Source organism: Rutilus rutilus (genome assembly GCF_951802725.1).
Source record: "Rutilus rutilus genome assembly, chromosome: 22".
NCBI classification, from domain to species: domain Eukaryota; kingdom Metazoa; phylum Chordata; class Actinopteri; order Cypriniformes; family Leuciscidae; genus Rutilus; species Rutilus rutilus.
In genome coordinates, this window is record NC_140227.1 from 13,257,034 (window position 1) to 13,277,639 (window position 20,606).

General features: G+C 38.1%; 1 protein-coding gene across 2 annotated transcripts; it reads right to left on the minus strand.

The window, feature by feature from the left end:
* Positions 1–7,126: 7,126 nt before the first annotated feature.
* Positions 7,127–20,606, minus strand: abcb11b (ATP-binding cassette, sub-family B (MDR/TAP), member 11b). 2 transcript variants are annotated; one of them, XM_084395578.1, is made up of 29 exons: positions 20,371–20,606; positions 20,181–20,274; positions 20,069–20,087; positions 19,959–19,979; positions 19,817–19,871; positions 18,666–18,910; positions 18,202–18,289; positions 17,921–18,054; positions 17,658–17,829; positions 17,353–17,477; positions 17,066–17,240; positions 16,818–16,931; positions 15,936–16,046; positions 15,726–15,851; positions 15,440–15,643; positions 14,405–14,575; positions 14,122–14,323; positions 13,668–13,749; positions 13,143–13,272; positions 12,898–13,065; positions 12,712–12,816; positions 10,623–10,784; positions 10,311–10,514; positions 9,971–10,212; positions 9,739–9,895; positions 8,560–8,757; positions 8,253–8,459; positions 7,721–7,867; positions 7,127–7,628 (listed from the first exon to the last, which is right to left on the minus strand). In XM_084395578.1, exons 2-29 carry the CDS (start codon positions 20,254–20,256, stop codon positions 7,428–7,430), a joined length of 4,041 nt encoding a protein of 1,346 aa, XP_084251704.1. In that variant the 5' UTR covers positions 20,257–20,274; positions 20,371–20,606; the 3' UTR covers positions 7,127–7,427. The 2 variants fall into 2 exon arrangements, with proteins under 2 accessions (XP_084251704.1, XP_084251705.1); XM_084395579.1 differs by lacking the exon at positions 20,181–20,274 and having other exon boundaries at positions 20,069–20,132; positions 20,371–20,575.

Genomic DNA, 20,606 nt, shown 5'->3' on the forward strand with positions numbered 1-20,606 from the left:
ATATAAATGACTTTTGTTTTTCTTCATATATATATATACACACACACACACACACACACACACACACACAAATAAACAATTCTGGGTAGTAACTGATTACATGTAACCCTTAATCAGATTCCAAAAATTAAGTCGTGTAATTCGAATATATTACATTTTAAAATACTCGTACTTCAGACTACAGTTACTTTTTTATTGATTGTATGATTACATTAAAGAAGTATCCATTCAGAAGCTCTTCCAGTGGAATTGCACACAGACCCCAGCCACTAGTCATGTGCCTATCACTGAAAACAGCATTTAATCACTGGATCTACAGAAATCATTTCACTTTATCATTTATATCATTTCACATGTTTTCTCAACATTGCCTATCTAATCAGCTCCTGACAAACGCATAAATTATTATTTGAATTATCACTCAGTGAGTCATTAAACCATGTGTTACTGTCTTTGGAGGGCTGTTGTCTTTCAGATACATTAAAATGTACAAATTCACACAATTTCATTTTTATGTATGCAGGGATTTCCCAGATTCCACCAATAGCTCTGCCAACTCTTATGAAGCACTGCGAATTACATAATCAAGCCGGTCTCCCTACGCTTTCAAAATACTTAAATATTTGTAGCCTATATATATTTGCATATTTTGCGATTGCTCCATGGGATTGTTGTTAAAGGGATAGTTCACCCAAAAATTCTGTCATCATTTACTCACCCTCATATCATTCCAAACCTATAAGCCTTTCGTTCATCTTCGGAGCACAAATTAAGATCTTTTTTATCAAATCTGAGAGCTTTCTTTCCCTCCATTGACAATCTACGCAATTAGATGATTCTACCACTTTGACGCTTCAAAAAGTTCATAAAGAGATTGTTAAAATAATCCATATGAATTGAGCGGTTTAGTCCAAATTTTCTTAAGAGACATGATCTATTTTTATGATGAACAGACTGAATTTAGGCTTTTATTCTTCTGTTGAACACAAAAGAAAATATGTCAAAGAATGTTGGTAATCAATCAGTTGACGGTTGCCATTGACTTCCAAAGTAGAAAAAAACTATGGAAGTCCATGGCTACTGTCAGTTGTCTGGTTACCAACATTCTTTAAAATACCTTCTTTTGTGTTCAACAGTAAAACGTAACTGATACAGGCTTGGAACATGAGGTTGAGTAAATGATGACAACATTTTTATTTTTGGGTGAACCAACCCTTTAAAATTTTATAATTAAAATTTTTAGAGGGTCAGAATGAGGGTTGAAAATAATATTTTTTCTGCATACAGTTGTTATTGAAATTATTCAACCCCCATTGCAAATCAGTTTTATTGGCAAAATGTACAGACTTTCAGCTTTTTCCAATGAACAAATCAAACAAAAGTAATTGAAATGGCTCAGCACAACAAATGTTTCAAGTGGTTTCCCCAAATTCAACTGAAAATGCAACTTTTAATGACTTCTGCAGTCTCAAAATTATTCAACCCCTTCATTTTTAGTACTTAGATGTATAACCAGACAGCAGCTTCTGGCAGAATTTCTGAGGAATATTAGCCCATTCCTCATGAGCAATGGCCTCAAGTTAAGTAATATTCTTTGGTTTGTGTGCTGCAACCGCCTTCTTCAAATCCCACCCGAGACTTTCTATGAGGTTCAAGTCAGGTGACTGTGATGGCCACTGTAGAATCTTCCAGGACTTCTTCTGCAACCAAGCCTTGGTGGATTTTGAGGTATGCTTGGGATCATTGTCCTGAAGGTCCAATGACACCCAAGCTTCAGCTTCCTCACTGTGACGGCATGATGTTTTCTCATAGGATTTCCTGATACTTCAATGAATCCATCTTGCCGTCCACAAGCTGCAGGTTTCCAGTGCCAGAGGATGTAAATCAGCCGCAGAGCATCACGAGCTCCACCATGCTTAACTGTAGAGTGTTCTTTTAAGCATAAGCTTCATTCTTCTTCCTCCAGACACACCGCAGATCCATACGGCCGAAAAGTTCCAGTTTTGTTTCATCGCCTCACAGAACAGAATCCCAAAACTTCTGTGGCTTATTTATATGATTCTGAGCACTTTTCTTGTGCTTTTCAGTAGTGGTGTACGTCTTGGAGTTGTAACTTTTTGGACCATTCTTTTGACTTTTGAGCCATATTTACAACATGCAGTCAAACGTGACACTCAACAAACCTAGCCAGTTCAGATATTTCATGTGTTCTAGCTCAAGCACTCCTTGTGCAACTAATGAAGCCCTTGATTAGTTGCATCAGCTGAGCTTGAGACAACACCTGTTTTGCAGATTTGTGCTTTTGTGAGGGATTCTATTCAGGGGGTTGAATAATTTTGAGACTGCAGAAGTCAGTTGAATTTGGGGAAACCACTTGAAACATTTGTTGTGTTGAGCTATTTCAATTACTTTTGTTTGATTTGATCATTGCAAACAGCTGAAATTCTGTACATTTTGCCAATAAACCTGATTTGCAATGGGGGTTGAATAATGTTGATTACAACTGTATTTGTTTTTTGTATGTGTGTGCAAAAAACTTTAACATTATAATTGAACCTCAAGAAACATTAAAATAATTGTAAAAATCCATGGCCTTACACATGGCATATAGGAAAAAGATTGTTGCATGAATTATGAATTTTTTTAATGATTAATTTGTGCCCGCTTTATTCATTTGTTCCCTTGTTTTAATTTAGTTCAATCGTGGCTACGTTTTCACTAAAACAAGGGAATTAATTAGCACAACGTGGCCACAGCTGACCTAAAACAAGGGGACGAATTAATAAATCATGGGACTGGCTCAGTACATTACTGATCTTAGCCTACCTCATTTTTTTAAACATAGGCCTATGTACTTCATGAACAAGAGATACACACATTTAACATTTCCCACATGGGAAAAACCTATGGCCTACACAAGTGGCTACTAATGCCAAATATCTGGTGTTCTTTATTGTTGAATCTTTTGGTAAAGTTACCAGATTCGCAATCGAAATTCTGTTAATGTTTAACCTGACTTTGTCACATTGTTTGCTTTTGTATGGATTAAACCGTGTACTTTGGCACGGTCCTTTTTCACCCATTTCAAAACAACTGGTCTCATTTCCACTGCACAAGTATCTCTTCATGTTTTGACCAACTAAGAAGACCAGAATTAAACATTTTAAACATGGGAAATCATCCCTGCACCCCTACTCCAGCAACTATAGACAGTATTTACAGGGTTGCCCAGGACAACGGGATCCTCCCAGACATCACTCTTGATGGGACGGTGGCAAATCTACTGTCCCTAAATTCCAGCATTGCGCTCAACCTGCAGTATGCGACTGTCCGGCAGAGCCTGTCTATAGACCAACTGGGAGCTTTAGACACCAACCTGACCTCTATTTTCGGACAAAGCACTAATGTATCTTACGGAGGTGTTGGAGTTGTAGCGCTTGCTTTATCTTTCCTGCTTGAAGCTCTTGTGTCCAGTATCGTCGGTCAGACGGATGGTGTGACCGCAGACCCATTTAAAAAAGCTTTCGGATCAGATAACTCTTCGGAAATCGGCAGCATTGCGAGTGAATACCTCAAACTGGTGTCTAAGAGGGCCAATAACTTCGAGGAAATGGGAGAAATAACTGAACTCTATGACCAGAAGCTGAAATACGCTCTAATCGAGCTTTATGAGAGCATGACTTTGGATCAACAGCTGAACACGTATAGTATTAAGCAGTGGATCAATGGAGCAGCGATCCACCTGCACATGAGGATTCATGGGATTCGTTTGGCTTCTGTCCCTAAAGGTACAGCGGAATCGCTGCGTTTGTCGTACCGAACAAGTTTGACGAGGTTAATTCAGCTCTATACTGCTTATTTGAGGCAGAACGTAAGAGAGCGGTCCACCATGCAAGGTCCTCCGGTAAAGGCGGGATTCTTAATCGTTGAACCTGGTAAGAAGGTTAGACACCGTGTGATCCACAACAACTGCCAATCTCAGGCTATTGCCACTGCTGTAGTGGCCCGAATTTTATCTGCACAGAATTTTGGAAAGATAGAAAGGTTTTTTGATGAAGCTGGTCAAATCTTAGACCGCTTGCTTCAACAGAGAGACACTTTTGAACCACATATACAACAGCAGATTAAATCTTAACTGGATGTGGATTTCATTCTGAGGTGATTTTTGAGCGATTTTTCCACAAATACTTTGTTGTTTAAACACACTGCATTGTTAAACTGCGCCACATGCTATTTGAGTTTTGTTGAGTTTGATACCATTGCCATGATATGCTAACTACGGTAAGTGCTGGATGTATTAGCATTACTTAATGAAACAGCTTACCAGATAATAAATACATAAGCTGATACCAGTTTCTTACTGTTGATGTAATATAATTATTAAAGTGCTATTAACCCATTAAGTTATGCTAATATAGATTATGCACATCAATTGTAAAACAACACATTAAAGTATATATCTTTCGAGTCATGAGGCTGCCTTCCCTTAATTCTTGACTGTCAAGAACATTTATATACTACAGTGACTCATACTATGCTGCTTTTCTTCTTTTTTTTATTCGCTTTGGTACTATTTTCACAAGTAAGGTGTACATTCTCAAAACTCTTAGTACTAATATCACAACAGATCATCAAAAGTGCACTTTTTTCAAACATTTTAGCATATTTTCAATTGTGTTAGTACAATACACATAATCACAAAGTATCCTTTTCACAACACAAAATAATTGTTTCAACTGTTCCTGGTAAACTACATTATGGGGACAAAATGTCCCTACAAAGATGGCAATATTTGAAATCCTTGTCCTTGGACAGCTTATAAATCATACTGAGTGATGTTTGTTGAAAATGTAAAAGTACAGAAAGTTTTCTGTGATGAGTATTTAGGGGTAGGGGATAGAATAGGCCTATACAGTTTGTACAGTATAAAAATCATTATGTCTATGGAAAGTCCAGTTGGTGCAGAGAGATTTGCAATTTGTGAACATAAAGCAGGATAGAGTATGCATCAGTAGAAGGGAGACAGATGGCATCAAAAACAGCATTTTACATTACAGTATGTATGCCATGTGATACTGTAAACAGATTACCATGGTAGAGACTGCCACTACTGTAACTCATCCTTCATCTGTAAAGGTCAACTACAGTATAGAGTCATATATGGTATACAGTGAGAACGTTTACTGTATTGCCAGCAAACTCTGTTCTAGCACAAAACCTCATTAAGTTAGGTTATGTAAGTATATTTTCTAATGTTGCAACTGTAGCCTGTATTACTGTAATTATTTCAGCAACCAGGGTGAATTGAAACATCTTGCATTGTTTGCTGTTAAAAAATTTATGTGCTCAATTGATGCATATAATTTTTTTTATCCTGTAAGGCGTGCATAAACTAAGATAGAAACACATTTATCACATAAATCCCTTGATCCGCAATAAAAAAAAAAAAACTTGTTGGTTGTAATATTTTTAATGAACTGTTACAACAATCCCCACCCCCAAACAGCCATACCTAACTGATTTAGCATGTGGGTTAAAGTTAGCATGAATGCAAAGCATCAAATTAGATAAATGGCTACTTAAAGTTTTGTGGTGGAAATAAAGCTTTTAATGTTGTTTATAATGTCTATGTGGTGTTTTTAATATGCTTTAAGACAAACCATGTGCAAATTCATCGGTCAACAGACACCATTGCTGAGTATTTTCTCCTTAAAACTGCAGTGAACCAAAGACTGTCTCAAAAACACGGTTTGAAATCGCTGGTGTTTCTGACGTCACAAACTACCTTGTAAACAATCAGGTCAACGTGTGATCGTCGACGAGTGGATCTCTGAGCTGGTGTGAGTGAGTGGAGGCGGGGCTAATCTGCATATTCATAGAACCACATATACTAAATGAGGCAAGGGTGTAGAGTTACATTCAAGCTATTTTAAAGGCAGGGTAGGCAGGTTTTTCTAAAAAACTTTTTCCCAAATTTGTTTAAACTGTCTTTATATACCAATACATAATTAAAATGTAAGTACTCTTAAAAAAAGAGAGTATAAAAATCGAGTGTCTGTAGTCCTCTCAGGGCTGCAATAAACACAGCTACTTATTCCATTCACTCCCACCCCCTCCCTTCTGGGCTCCTTCCAAAGCCACGCCCCCAAAACACATGAACGCGCGATGCCGACCGCTCAGCTGGAGGAAGACGCGTTTGCCAGCGCATGTAGTGACATCATGTCAGAATCACATGTAATAAAATACCTAACTTTATCATTATGAATATAAACAACTAACATGGCTGTTAGTACTCACTATCAAGCTAGCATATCGATACTGGTAAAGTTTAAAATATATTGAGTTTGATTCGGTAACGAGCTAGTAACATAAGGCAAAGCTAAAAACAGGTTGCATTGATACACGTTTTCCCATTACCATCAGTTACACTGTGATGAAGGTGAAGATTCATAACATATACGGTGTTTTGCATGTAAGAGCTTCCATGATGAAAGCACTGTTGGCCGATATTGACTCTCGTCTGACTTCTTGCTTTATCCAAAGACTTTTTGGTCATAGCCTTTTCGAATACTGTCTTCTTCTTTTTTGCCTTGTTTGCCTTTGCTGACTGTATATGCTGGGAATTTTGACTGCTCTTTCTCTGCCATAATTGTGTTTCTTCCTAGCTTCCGTGCCTCTTCGCCTCCTTGAGTCAAACGGGTGCGCGCATGTGGGCAGCTCCTGTAGCAGCAGGGGTGGTAGCCATGGTAGCGAGGGAGAGTGACAGTCGCCCAGCCAATCATTTCATTCGTTCCGAATGGAAATAAGTAGCTGTGTTTATTGCAGCCCTGAGAGGACTACAGACACTCGATTTGTTTACTCTCCTTTTCAGAGTGCTTACATTTTAATTATGTATTGGTATATAAAGACAGTTTAAACAAATTTTGGAAAAAGTTTTTTTTAGAAAAAAAAAAAATGCCTTTAAGGCATGAAGATTTTTTTTTTTTTCAAGGAATTTCTTTTTAAAATATAACATTTTGGTGATCAAAGATGAGTTTTAAGGAATAAAATGATTGACTACAGGGGGACTTTAAAGTTATTCTACGTCAAGAGTGATTAATCATGACATTTACAGCTCAGACTGCTATTTTGTTTAATCTTTTTATTTAATAGTACATAAATACATTCATTTTGCAATGCATACAACAAACAGTGCTTGTTTTCAGAATTCAGTGTTGTTAGATTAAGTTTTTTTTCTCGACATATATATATATATATATGTGATATATGTAATTGTATTAGCCTACTAAAATTAAATTTTTATACAATATTTACTCAAAACTCAGTACAAATATTTCTGTCAAGAAGGTGTGTTAATCAGCCAAATGTTTATTATTATATTTGTCTATGTATCACTAGAAGGATGTATGAAACCCTTTCCTGTGAGATTAGCTGATTGGAGCTCCGGTCGTGACGAGTTTGTAGTACGCCCCCTTCAGGCCCATGAGATAGTCGTGTGCGCCCTTCTCGATAACATATCCTCTAGACATCACAGCTATGATGTCAGAGTTCTGGATAGTAGACAGACGGTGAGCAATGACGATACAAGTTCTGCCTTCTCTTGCTTTATCCAAAGCCTCCTGTACAGTCTGGCACACAGACGAACAAACATAGACTGGATGAGTTCTCACACAACTAACGAACAATGAAAATCCTCTAAAACTCTTGCTTTCTGGCTCACCTTTTCACTTTCTGTGTCCAGTGCTGAGGTGGCCTCATCCAGTAGAAGTATTTTGGGGTCTCGTATGATCGCCCTGGCTATAGCAATGCGTTGCTTTTGACCCCGGGAAAGCTGGGAACCTTGGGAACCAACATTAGTGTCGTATTTCTGCATCATGGGAGGAATAAACAATCAAGCAATTAACATTTTTGTCACACTCACAAGACACAAAAGAAGAATTTTTTTATATTTTTAATAGGATTTTGTATCTGTTATTATAATAACAGATTAATAATAATTATATATTATCATTATTATTGCTCTTATAATTTCTTAGTACTTTAAATGTGTCTATTTTATTTTTAATAATATTAAAATATTTAGTACAGCACTTTTGGTCAACTTCATAAATGAATCATTTTTTGATCTAAAGATGTGAACAGCTTAGAGCAGAATCTCCGAGCTGTTGTTTTGTAATTAAAGTAGATTCCGACACAGTGAATGCAGCATTAATTCTAAATCCTTGTAATCCGAAGATTCCCAAAACTAACACCTCAGGAAGTGACATGACAAAGTCATGCAGCTGGGCCTTCTTGGCTGCGGAGATGACATCATCCATGCTGAGCTCTCGTTCGTTGTCTCCATAGCGGATGTTTTCTGCTATACTGCAGTCAAACAAAATTGGCTCCTGAGAGACGATCCCAATCTTAGAGCGCAGGAAAGCAACGTTGACCCGAGTAGAGTCATGGCCATCAATGAGCTAATCGATAAAGAACAGTGATCAGATCACAAACTCAGTGTTTCAATAAAGATTTTAAAGCAAAAACCCCATTCAAAATATCGGTAAAAGATCTTCTTACCACACGTCCATTGTTAGGATCATAGAATCTCTCCAATAGTTGAACGCTAGTGCTCTTGCCACAGCCGCTGCTGCCCACAAAGGCCAAAGTCTGTCCCGGCTTAACACTCACATTCAGACCATTCAGAACCTGAATATCTGGCCGGGTCGGGTATGTGAACTTGCAGTCTATAAACTCAATATCCCCTTTAAAATTATCCTTAACAAATAAGAAAGAGAAAGAGAAAGTGTTATGTGACGGTCAAATTGTGTGTTCCTGCCTGTGTAGGGCAGATGATTTTTAAATTGCTGTGCCAAGAAATAATGCAGTACTAAAATGTAATGTTAGAAACATTTTGTTTACATCGCCTACATTTCCATATGAAATATGTCAAATACATTTCAGTCCTAATAACAGATATTGTGATAAACATACTGTATTTTCCGGAATATGAGTCACATTTTGAACCATCACAGTCACCTGAATGAGAGGTATATCAGCCCATAAATGTGAATTAAGCCATACGTCGGCTTTGTATTGTTTCGCAACCTGATCAGCTGATTTTCTAACAATACTCCTTGAGTTATTCCACTGGACTACACATGAAATCTCTTCCCAAGGTTTTTTTTTTTTTTTTTTTTCAGGGGATTTATCTACACATATAAACGTTTATTTTCCTTCTCACGTTCACTTTTCCTCAAAACAACAGAAATAATTCATTATCTTTATGTTTTCCTAATTCGGTCAATGACATTAAATGTTGGTCAATGCAATAAGTCAATTAAACTACTGGAGATTACTGTGGTCTGTTTGTTCACAAGATAAGGCATGTCAAGTTTATTTGAATAGCAAATTTCCCACACACATGTAATTCAGTTTTGCTTTAAATTTGTTAAGGATTGTTGTTTATAATAAACTTTTTTATAGCTAATGAATGCTACCATAATTTATGCTTAATTTATAGGCCTACTTACAGTTTTCAAGGATTGGTAGTGGAGTGTGAGGCGAAACTAAAGTACATATTTATAGAGTTTAGAGTATATGTAAACGTTTCATTTTATTAACAGGTATTTTATATTACGAAGCGACTTATCTGTGTTTTTTCACTCAGCAATGCAATTTTGACTATGTGAAACTTATGGTGTGACTTTATTCCAGATAATACGGTCCATAAATGGTTGTTATTGATAACTGAATTACCCATTTGTCTCCTTCATTGCTGTAGGTGCTAATTTTGGGAATGTGGTCAAGTAGCTTGAAGAATCGTGCGGCAGAGATCTTGGCTTTGGCGTAGTCTGGAGTGTAAGAGGACGCTCGACCGAGAGCTGTGCCGCTGGTTACAATCGCTGAAATCACCCTGTATTGATAGAACCTCTCCAAATTATGAACATTTACTAAACCAGCAATACTCTTTGTGGCATTGTTATCTCACCTGAAAACCATACTGAAGTGTAGCCCCTCTTGATAGACCAGGTATCCACCGAATCGATAGGAGGCGGAGTTCGCCATGAAGACCACACACTGGGAAAACCCATAGCAGGCACCGTAAACATTAGCCTTCTTCAGCGCGGCCTGGTACGGGGCCTCCAGCTGCGTGTTGAACATTTCCACAAAACTGCGCTCTTTTCCAAGGCCGGCAATGGTGCGGATGTTATTCAGAGCTTCTCCAGAAATCTACGCTCAGAAACAGACACAGAGACTTTTAAAAAGCCTGATGCAGAAGCTGATGAGTAGGTGATTTTACCAATACTCCAGTCTAACAGTGAGCTCACCCGTCCTGCTGTCTCCATGGCCTCTTTGTCCTGCTTGGCGAATCCGGTTAGCATCTTAGCCTGAAACCCTCCAGAGAGAGCCAGGAAGGGCAGAAAGCACAGGATAACCATAGTGAGCTTCCAGCTGAAGTAGAAGGAGATGATAATGGCCACACCGATGTTGGTCAAAGAATTCACGATCATGCCGATCTGAGAACCTGTGGCCTGGAGTGAGAGTTTTTGTACAGTAATTAAGCATTATTTTTTTTATTTAAATGTGCCGCAGATCATGTAGTCGTAATGAAAAAAGGATCAGCAAAATGTTTTTCTTACTCCCTGGACTTGTGAGGCATCAGTGGCCAGTCTTGTGGTCAAAGCACCAGGGCTGTTTCTGCGGTCATCAAACCAGCCGATCTCCTGCCCCAGCATTGCATGAAAACCCAGACGCCTCAGTCTACGTGTCAGCAGTTCCCCAGATTTAGAGAATGCATAGCCCTGGAAGGAAGGAAGGAAGGAAGGAAGGAAGGAAGGAAGGAAGGAAGGAAGGAAGGAAGGAAACAGAAGAAGTAGCTGTAATAAATATCTAGATATTTTGAAAGCAAATGAAGACCCAAAGCACTATATTATGTTTTATTAACAAAGTTCGGGAGGAGCACGTTCAGATAATTAAACCTAATTAAACACATGTGGAACACATTCAGATAATCAAACCTAATTAGACACGAGTGGAGCACACTCTGTTAATCAACCCAATCAACGAGTTAAGAGGTGTATATATACAGCAAACTTGCCTCCGTTCGTTGACAGTTTAACAGCATCCCTCCACCACCCCATCTCCTCACTTCTAGTCCTAAATACTCTTACAACAACAGGGGGAGTACTCTGGGTTCGGGCAAAAATTCCCAGCTCAGAGCCTTCCCCCCGGACAGCACGCCAAATACGCATAATATTTACTCTGTTTAATTGATGTAAGTGTGAACTCGTGAAACAAACACGTGAACACAGCAAAAGCTGCTAATTTCACATCTCATTTAATTCCGAAATGTGCCGGAGCGTAATTAGTAATGCGAAATGACTTGCATTGTTAGTGTTGTCAAAAGGGCAATTAGACACTATAGAATATGTTATAGAATATAGCTGTACATGTTGGACATGATTCCGCCTGATACACATTTTAGGTCTTTTAATGCCGATTAATAATGATTACAATCAAATTTTACCTCAGATTAAAAAACTTAACACTAGACTGTTTTTGTTTCCTATAGCCACCATTTCAATCCCGCATGTAATGCAGTTCACCGAACGAGTCACGGCTTGAGGATTTAAAACTCTGAACGAATCTATTTTACCGAGTTTTGACTGCCGTACAGTGTGACATTAAAGACAACTGAGATCCTACAGTGTGACATGGCTTATAGCAGGGATCATGTACGTACAGTCTAACAAGCAACAATCATAAAGGACTACCATAAATCATTCAGTGTGCACTCGGCTTTAGTCATTAAAATATGGTAATTATAAATATCACATTATACTACTGAAGCTAAAATGGTCCTTTTCCCTTTCTTTGTTCTCAGTCTTCATTAGAAAGCTAACAGTTTATCCTAGTAGCTTAGCATAGCACTAACTCATTACATGACACTGGTTGCGTCCGAAAACTTGCAAGTGCAACATGTTCCTGGTCCAACATCTTGGATGTTGCATTTCGATCAACCAATCAGATTTCAGGGACACATTTAAAGTTTATGTCAAGTTTAGGCTTATAACCAGGGTTCCCAGACTGCAACATAGTGTCGGCCCAGATCCGGCCCACATCTGGTATGTGTGGAGTCCACGTGTACCAGATGTGGGCCGGATATAGGCCGACACTATGTTGCAGTCTGGGTTAGGAGTTAATCACCTATCATTTCCCTTTGATTTTAGGGATAATTTATGGTTAGGTTTAGGGGCGGGGATATGGTTAGGATTAAATTTTCGAACAGGAATATTGATCCAGAATCAACAAAATATGTTGACCCAGGAACGCTTCTAACTTGTTGCCTTGCTGCCCTACCAGGCAATGACATGATAGCTTAAATGTCATGGAATGGAACGCACAGGATTGTGGGATATCAAAGGCAGCGAAGGATGCATCTATGCAGCTTTCAAAACAGATCGATCAGATGAAGGTATCTCAGGAGACAGGAAGTGATGCTAACATTAGATTCAGGCGTGCCTTGTTGCCATCCTATCTTGGATTTTTAAGCTTCCGGACGCAACCACTGGTTTACTGGCCCAGGCATTTGAAAGTAATTCTATCGCCCCCTTGAGGTTAGTTAACACCAATGACTATAACTATGCTATAATGCATATCATTTTTGGTCTATCTGTAATAGTTTACAATATCTTTACGATATATATTATAATGAAAAGATATACAAACCTGTAACACTTGTGTGAAAAATGAAACCAAACCAACAAACACAAAGAACAGACAGATGCCATTAATTTCCCTCCGTTGCTCAACAGGATCAGGCATCGAGAATGTCTGCAAGTAAAAAGAAAGAGATGAAAGCCATGCTTACAGAAAACACGTGTCGTAGAGGAGAATAGCAGGCAGAAACCTCACCGCCAAGATTTGGCTGAAGAGGAGAGAGTAGACTGGGTTCACCCCTCCATTCACAGCGGCTCCAAAGCTTCCAAAGAGCATGTAGGGCCATTCGGGAGCGTTATATTTCAGAATACGAGTCACTGGAGCTGGTTCCACCTCCTCTACATCATCCTCAATAAGGCTGCTCTGTTTACACATACAGTATGCACATACATGAGATGTTTGCGAGATATGTCAGGCCCATGGAGGTGAAGAGATCTAACCTTTCCCATGAACTCCTGAGGAACGCAGGTTTCAGAGTATGAGCGAGGGCCTAGCTCTCCAGCAAAGGCCACTGAGGATTCGGGTACAACATTCGACAGCTGTGATCGAGATCTTCGGTGAATAGAAGCCCTGCAGATATAGTAAAAGAGAGAGAGGGAGGTAGAAAAAGTGAAAAACTATATTAAAATTGTATTCTCACACACACTTTAAGGCACTGTATTACCAATGGAGCTACCTACTTGAGTAAAGTTTTTCCATCCATAATTTTTTATGCAATATCCCAAAATGCGCAAAGAAATAGGTGGATGAAAACATAGCTAATGACATTTTGACCACCGAAATAGGAAGTGTACCCAGTTTCCATTTAAAAAATCTTTCGATTTTTTTTATATTAGCTTTGCAACATACTACCATCAAATTCTACTGGAATCACCTGATCATTAGTTTAGTCTCTTGTGGGTTCATGTAAACGCTAACAAGGGTTTGAAAAAAACTTGAGTAATAACGTTTTTCACCATTTTTACCTCAAGCTAGCTCGATAGCTTCCTGCCCTGTTGAGACTCTTTCTCTCTGCATCAGGATCAATACTCTCAGCTTCCTCCATCTCTGAGAAGAGTGGGAGACAAGATTAGAATGACATTCACTTCAAATCCTTTTCGGTCATTTGAAATAAAGTTGAAATAATTCAACGAAAATTAGAAATGTTGCCTTGGCAACTTACTGAAATAAAAAAGTACAAAAATGACTAAAAATAAATTAAAGATAAATAGTGAGAGTCATTGACAGCAAGTAAAACTAAGATGTTTTTCAGGTCGGTGGCAATGGGTTCAAAGTTAAAATAATTTGAACTTTGAGTATCACGTGACAATTCAGGGTGCTTTGCTCCACAGAGTTCAATGCATCGGAGAACATTGACACTAGTCATGTGAACTGCTCTTAGTACAGAGTACTAACAGTAGTAAAGAGAGAGTGTGTTACCCTGTTGGGCTTTTTGATTGAGGGCTTTGTCTCCCTGGCTCTGAAGAGTGACCAAGGTGAAGTAGACGCCCTTTCTATCCAGCAGCTCCTCATGTTTTCCTCGTTCCACGGCACGGCCATGCTCGAATCCCACGATCACATCTGCATTCTTTATTGTGGATAAACGGTGAGCGATGGAGATGGTGGTGCGACCCATTCGTACCTTCAACAGAGGATTGATGGTTGTTCAACTCTTCAGCGATTTCGATGTACGTTATTTTATTTACTTTTTGTAACTGCTGACCTTGTCCAAAGCCTCCTGTACGACAGCTTCACTCTCGTTGTCCAGAGCTGATGTGGCCATGTCAAGCAGGAGGATTCTGGGATTCCTCACAAGTGCCCGGGCTATTGCGATTCTCTGCTTCTGCCCGCCACTCATCTGGCCACCTCCCTCACCTACCGAAGTGTCAAATTTCTAAAAAGAAAAGATCAAAAAGTTTACGAAACATATTTACTATATTATACACTATCTTTCAAAGGTTTGCGGTCAGTGATAATTTTTTTTATGTTTTTGAAAGGAATATTTTATGCTAACCAATGCTGCATTTGTTTGATTAATAAAACAATAATGTTCTGAAATATTATTACAATTTAAAACTGTTTTATGTTTTTGTAAATATATTCAAATGTAATTTATTCCTGTGATGGCAAAGCTGAATATTCAGCATCATTACTCCAGGTTTCAGTGTCACATGATCCTTCAGAAATCATTCTAATATGATGATTTGGTGATAATAATTAGAATAATTTCTTATTGGTATCAATGTTACAAACAGTTGTGCTGCTAAATTTTTGAAAATTTGATCTTTTTTTTCAGGATTCTTTGATGAATAGAAAGTAAAAAAAAAAAAAAAAAAAAATTTGAAATGTATTCAATTGGAATCTTTTGTAACATTATAAATGTCTTTTTGTCACTTTTAAACAATTTAATGCATCTTTCCTGATTAAAAGTTCTAATTTCTTTAAATACAAATCTTACTGACCCCAAAGTTTTGAAGGGTATAAAGGAGGGATTAAATTTAAACCTAAATAAACAGAAATATTTGAAACAAAAAGATACTAATATAATATAATATAATATAATATAATATAATATAATATAACTGGGATAGGCTCTAGGCCTCCCGTGACCCTACAGAGGTTAAGTGTTATGGAGATGGATGGATGTTTTGGAGAATGGATGGATGGATGGATGGATGGATAATAATATAATATAGAGACCAAGATGGTCATTAATTATGATGTCTATGTATGTTGGACATATTTGGTGGTCTCCTGCCTGTGGTAAATCCATGATGAAGTTATAGGCGTTGGCCTCTTTGGCTGCTGTGATGATGTCGTCGTTCGAGACTCCAGGGCGCCCATATCGAATGTTCTCAGCAATGGTGGTCGCAAACAGAACCGGCTCCTGCTCCACAATCCCAATCAGAGAACGCAGCCACTGGATGTTCAGGCCCCTGATGTCATGACCATCCAACGTAACCTGGAGTGAAGGAACACTTTCAAGGATTTCTGAATGATGTGCACCAAAAATACTGCAGCATGTAAAAGAGATGTTTCTTTACCATCCCTTCTTTGGGGTCATAGAACCGTTGAATGAGCTGGATCGCGGTGCTCTTCCCAGCGCCACTGGGACCCACAAACGCTGTTGTCTCTCCTGACTTAACCTGCAGATTAAGCTGATCGAGGATCTGTGAGAAGGAGGAGAGTTGAGGTCATCTAAAGTAGGAACACAGCAGAGAGCCATCTGATACTGGTGAACATTTCAACTTTACCTTCACTTCAGGTCGAGATGGGTAATGAAAAGTTACGTTATGAAACTCCAGATCTCCTTTCACTTTGTCTAACTTATATCCAGCCTCAGAGAGGCAATCAATCTCTGGTTCCTGAAAATAAAACAATATCCATCACTCGGGAAAGATAGATGTCAGACATGCAATAATACAGCTGTTTTCTTCTGACTGGCACCTGCATTGAGCTTGCTGGGCTTTTTCATTCTGTGCATTTTTCTACACTTACTAAAATCCAGCACAGAGGGCTTTAACACTCATCTGCCATCTGTGTAAGATCATATTTTCGGTACTCATGGGATTGACATATGTCTGATAATTTTTTTTTTTTTTTTTGTATACAAGTGGTCCAATGTAGATTTTTAACATTTAATACAATTATTAAATTAAATTTAACAAATATTTTCAGCATAACAATTAAAGTGAGTTCAGAATAATAATAATAAATAAATAAATAAATAAATACAAATAAATGAAGTAAAATTCATCAAAAACATAAATTTCTTGTTCATTTTGCTCAAAAATGCTGTTTATTTACAGGTTTAAATTAGATGTTGAATCTCAAGATTTCATCATTTTGATCTGTTTTTGTATTCTATTTATAGCTTTAATTTATATTTACTGTATTTTAGTTTTAGCTAGTTTAGTACTTCAACTTATTTCATTTCAATTAGCAATTTTAAGTTCATTAAGTAAAATTTTCATCTAACATTTATATTTTATTTTATTTCAGCTTTATTTTAATTAACAAAAATGTTAATAGTGTAATACTTTTTTTGTTTGTTAACAATAACAACACTGGATTTGAGACAGATATTAGTCTTTTCCTGTGATTTGTGTGATGTCTGTTGTCCGCAGGGTTCTTACGCGGTCTATGGTCTCAAAGATAATGGTGGCGGCTCCTCTTCCAGCAGCAAAAGCCTCCAGACAAGGAGACGCCTGGCCCAAATTCAGCGCAGCAATAAGCACCCCGAAAAATACCTGCAAAACAAAACGTGATATCAAATCAATATCTGCGTTCTGCCTTTTCTGCCACATCTGTAATGTGAATAACAAAATGAACCTTGATGTGTGGGTTCTTTTTCATGTGCTTGCATGAGATCATGTGTGTGTACCTGTAGTAAAGTCCCTGGACTGTACTCTTGTGTGTCCACTACTAAACTGGACCCATACCAGAAAGCTAGTGCATAACACAGGAAGATGATGAACCACAAGTATCCTGTGAAAAACCCCATGATCAGACCTTTCCTGATGCCCCATCGCTGGGCAGAGATCAGATTACGGTCATACCTGCAGAAAATACAATGAGTAAAGAGTCCGGAGGAAATAACACAGTCAGTACATTTCTGATTACAGTGTAGTGCGGGAGTAATTATGTGAAGTAAAGATGATGGTTAGTTACCTGTCCACTTCTTTTTTCTCGCCACCGAATGCTGCCACAGTACGAATAGAAGACAAAACCTCATCTGCCACAGCACCTGCTTTAGCGTACGCCTGCAGCTCCATTCCCGTCAGTTTCGCCACAAACTAGACAAGCACAAGCAATCAAAACAAATGTAATATATTGTAATTAACTTTATACAACACTTTGTTACGGCCCTCGGATGTGACAGACAAATGGTTTTCATAGTTATCATTATCTTTATCGTTGTCGTTCTTGGTGTGAATGGAGCTGTTGTGTTTAAAATGTGTGATCTTATGTCTCACCAGAGCCATGAGACCTGCTCCGAGCCCAATCAGAGGAGACACTGAGACGATGACCAGCGTTAGTTTCCAGCCCTTTGCGAAACCCATGAGGAAACCACACACGAATGTGGTGAAGCGCTGGATGAAGATCCCCACCTGATCAGCAATGGCATCGTTTATCTTGTTGATGTCACTAGGATTACATGAGATGACACACACACAATGTTAGGTAACTCTTGTTTATTTAGCATTTGTGCTCTGGAAAGAGTTTGAATGAGTCTTACTCAGACATTCGGGTGTTGAGCTCTCCCACAGAGGTGCAGTCAAACCAACCAATCTCCATCCTCATGACCTTCCTGAAATACATCTGCCTGATGATCTGAATCTGTCGTGCTGCCGCAGTGATCCACAGGGAGATCTGAAGGAAACAAAATGAGAGAGAAAAGCCTTTAATTGATACTATAATTATGCAAAAAATATGCACATTATTGAAGTTTTTGCAAATTTCGTATTGCACATTTACAAAACAAGAAAGAACCAACAGTAATTAGTTGAAAAGTCTCACTTGGAGGTATCCAAGAATGAAGACCCCCGCTCCAATGCCCACATAATAGTAGGCGAAATTGGTCATTTCATATTCAATGTCTAATAGCCTGAAGCAGAAGAGCACACCATCATTAAATACATTTTTTGAAAAATTGAGAGAGAAAAATAGGAAATTATTTTCAACAGTAGAAAGATTTATTATATTTATTTATTATTAAAAAAGCCAGACAAATACATTTGATTTAATTGAATATGTTTTTCTAATACTGAGCAGAAAAAAAGATACACTGTTCCCTTGATACTAAGTTAATAAAATGACTAATAATTTCATTTTGGAAACATCACGTTTACTAATTTTCTCACACAATATAAATGAGTCTTTATACATTCATATAAATAGCTGCATTTGATTTTAGAGAGAGTGAATCCCTCATAAGGGAAAAAAATAAAATAAGTGAAAACCACTGCTTTGTTTATTCTCACCCGCATGATTTGGTCATGTTCAGTGCCAGGTTTTCTTTTTGTGTCAGGTTTCGCCACTGTATAGTGTTGTTCACGCATACTTTCTCCGGGTCAGTAAGCTCATTGAGCTCGATGTCATACTCTATGAAGGCGTCCGTCAGCATCCCAAACACGAGCAGCATCAGCGGCTGCGCTGAACCGTGAGCAATCGCACACAAGCTCCCAAAAATCATCATCCAGATCTCCCGGCAGCTGGCAAAGCGAAACTGCAGGGGAAATCAATTTACATGTTCATCAATAATGTGATTATAATCAAAGTAAGGACTTAATTGCAGTAAGATGTTTAGCTCTTCACTCCCATTTACATGTAATTTTCATTATTCTAATTATGCTAAGAAGTGTTTTGTGGATATTTTTACCACCGTGTAGGCCTACCCCACAGCACAAATGATGAACCCACTTACGGTATACAGTATGTATTATTACTGCCCACTAATATATGGAGTAGTGTAAAAACTTTTCTTCTTTTGTATTAGTTTATACAAAATTGGCCTACTGCAAAACTATGTACAGAACAGCTAAATTACACTGACCGGCCTAAAAAAAGTTTCTGATTGGATTTAAATAGGCAAATGCTTAAGAGTCTATGATTGTTATGTTTCTAGCATGTTATATGTTTGGTAACGGTTCTTCTAAGCCTAATTGACGGAGTGTGTAGCTTTATATTTCTTAATCAACCAATGTAGACACATCATGCCCATATTCCACGATGACAAAGTCAAGATTAATCAGGCTCAAATTGTGAAATAATGGTTGTGAGGGAGCATGAATAATCATTTTCACACATGAATTTGCACCTCTGAGTCCAGTCCTTAAATTCATTGAAAGTCTTTGGGATGTGCTGGAGGAGACTTCACAGAGTGCTGGACTTTTGCATTGTCAACACAAGATCTTGACCAAAGTGTGAAATTTTCGATCCACAAAATCTTGCTTTTAGAACACTGTTGGCCTTACAGACAATACTAACATGTCACTTACAGTCATTATCAACTGTACATTATGCAACAGGTGTCCATCCGTGTAACAATATTTTTTTTTTTGGCCCAAACAGGACAGTCAAAAAACATATTACAAATTTTTCTCATTGTTATAATATATCTCAGAGGAATTACCAGCTGAAAGAAGCCAACGCGGATAGCCGATTCTTCTTCCTTGCCATCTTTGGACCTGTGAATGAAATAGTTTGTGGTGCTCAAAGTAAATGTGAGAAAACAAGCTTTCATCATCAAGGAAAAGGAGAAAAAGATGACTTACTTTTTATCCTTTCCCATTGTCCTGTATTAAAACAAGTTTAGTTTAGAAACATTCAAAATAAGCAAATTCTCAATTCTCAAATGTAGATGAAAAAAAAAAGCAGAACTTACATGTAATCACCATTTGTCGCTGTAACAGAATCAATATGTTCATTCGGTGTCTGAATGGATTGTGCTATAGATTTGAGAATAGTTTTAAAAGATTAATTTTTAAACCCTTTACCCTCATCTGAAAATTCATAACCATCATTTTCCTGTCCAAACTTCTTGATGCTGCGCAGCTTTACGGTTCCTGGCATCGTTCTGCCTGTTCTTGTCTTAATGCCATTAAGAAAACAGATGCTTGAGGATAATTGCATCACAGAGGAACATAATGTATCATTTCAGATTTCAAACCAACACTGTAAACTTACCTGGCTGATCCAAAGTTGCTCTCTTTTTCTGAGATTTTTAGTTTTACAGTGAAAACTCTTCCTTGGATGCTCCTAAAATCCAATCATATTCTTAGCAAGTGTCTGGATAGACTCCTTCTAAGCTCCGGGAATGTGTCGGTTGTGAATCTCTCGATTGTTGCCAGCAGTATGTGTTTGTAGTTAAATGTCTTGGTCGGTTTGGCTCAGGTGAGGTAACTGTCCGGAAGGTTTGTTCT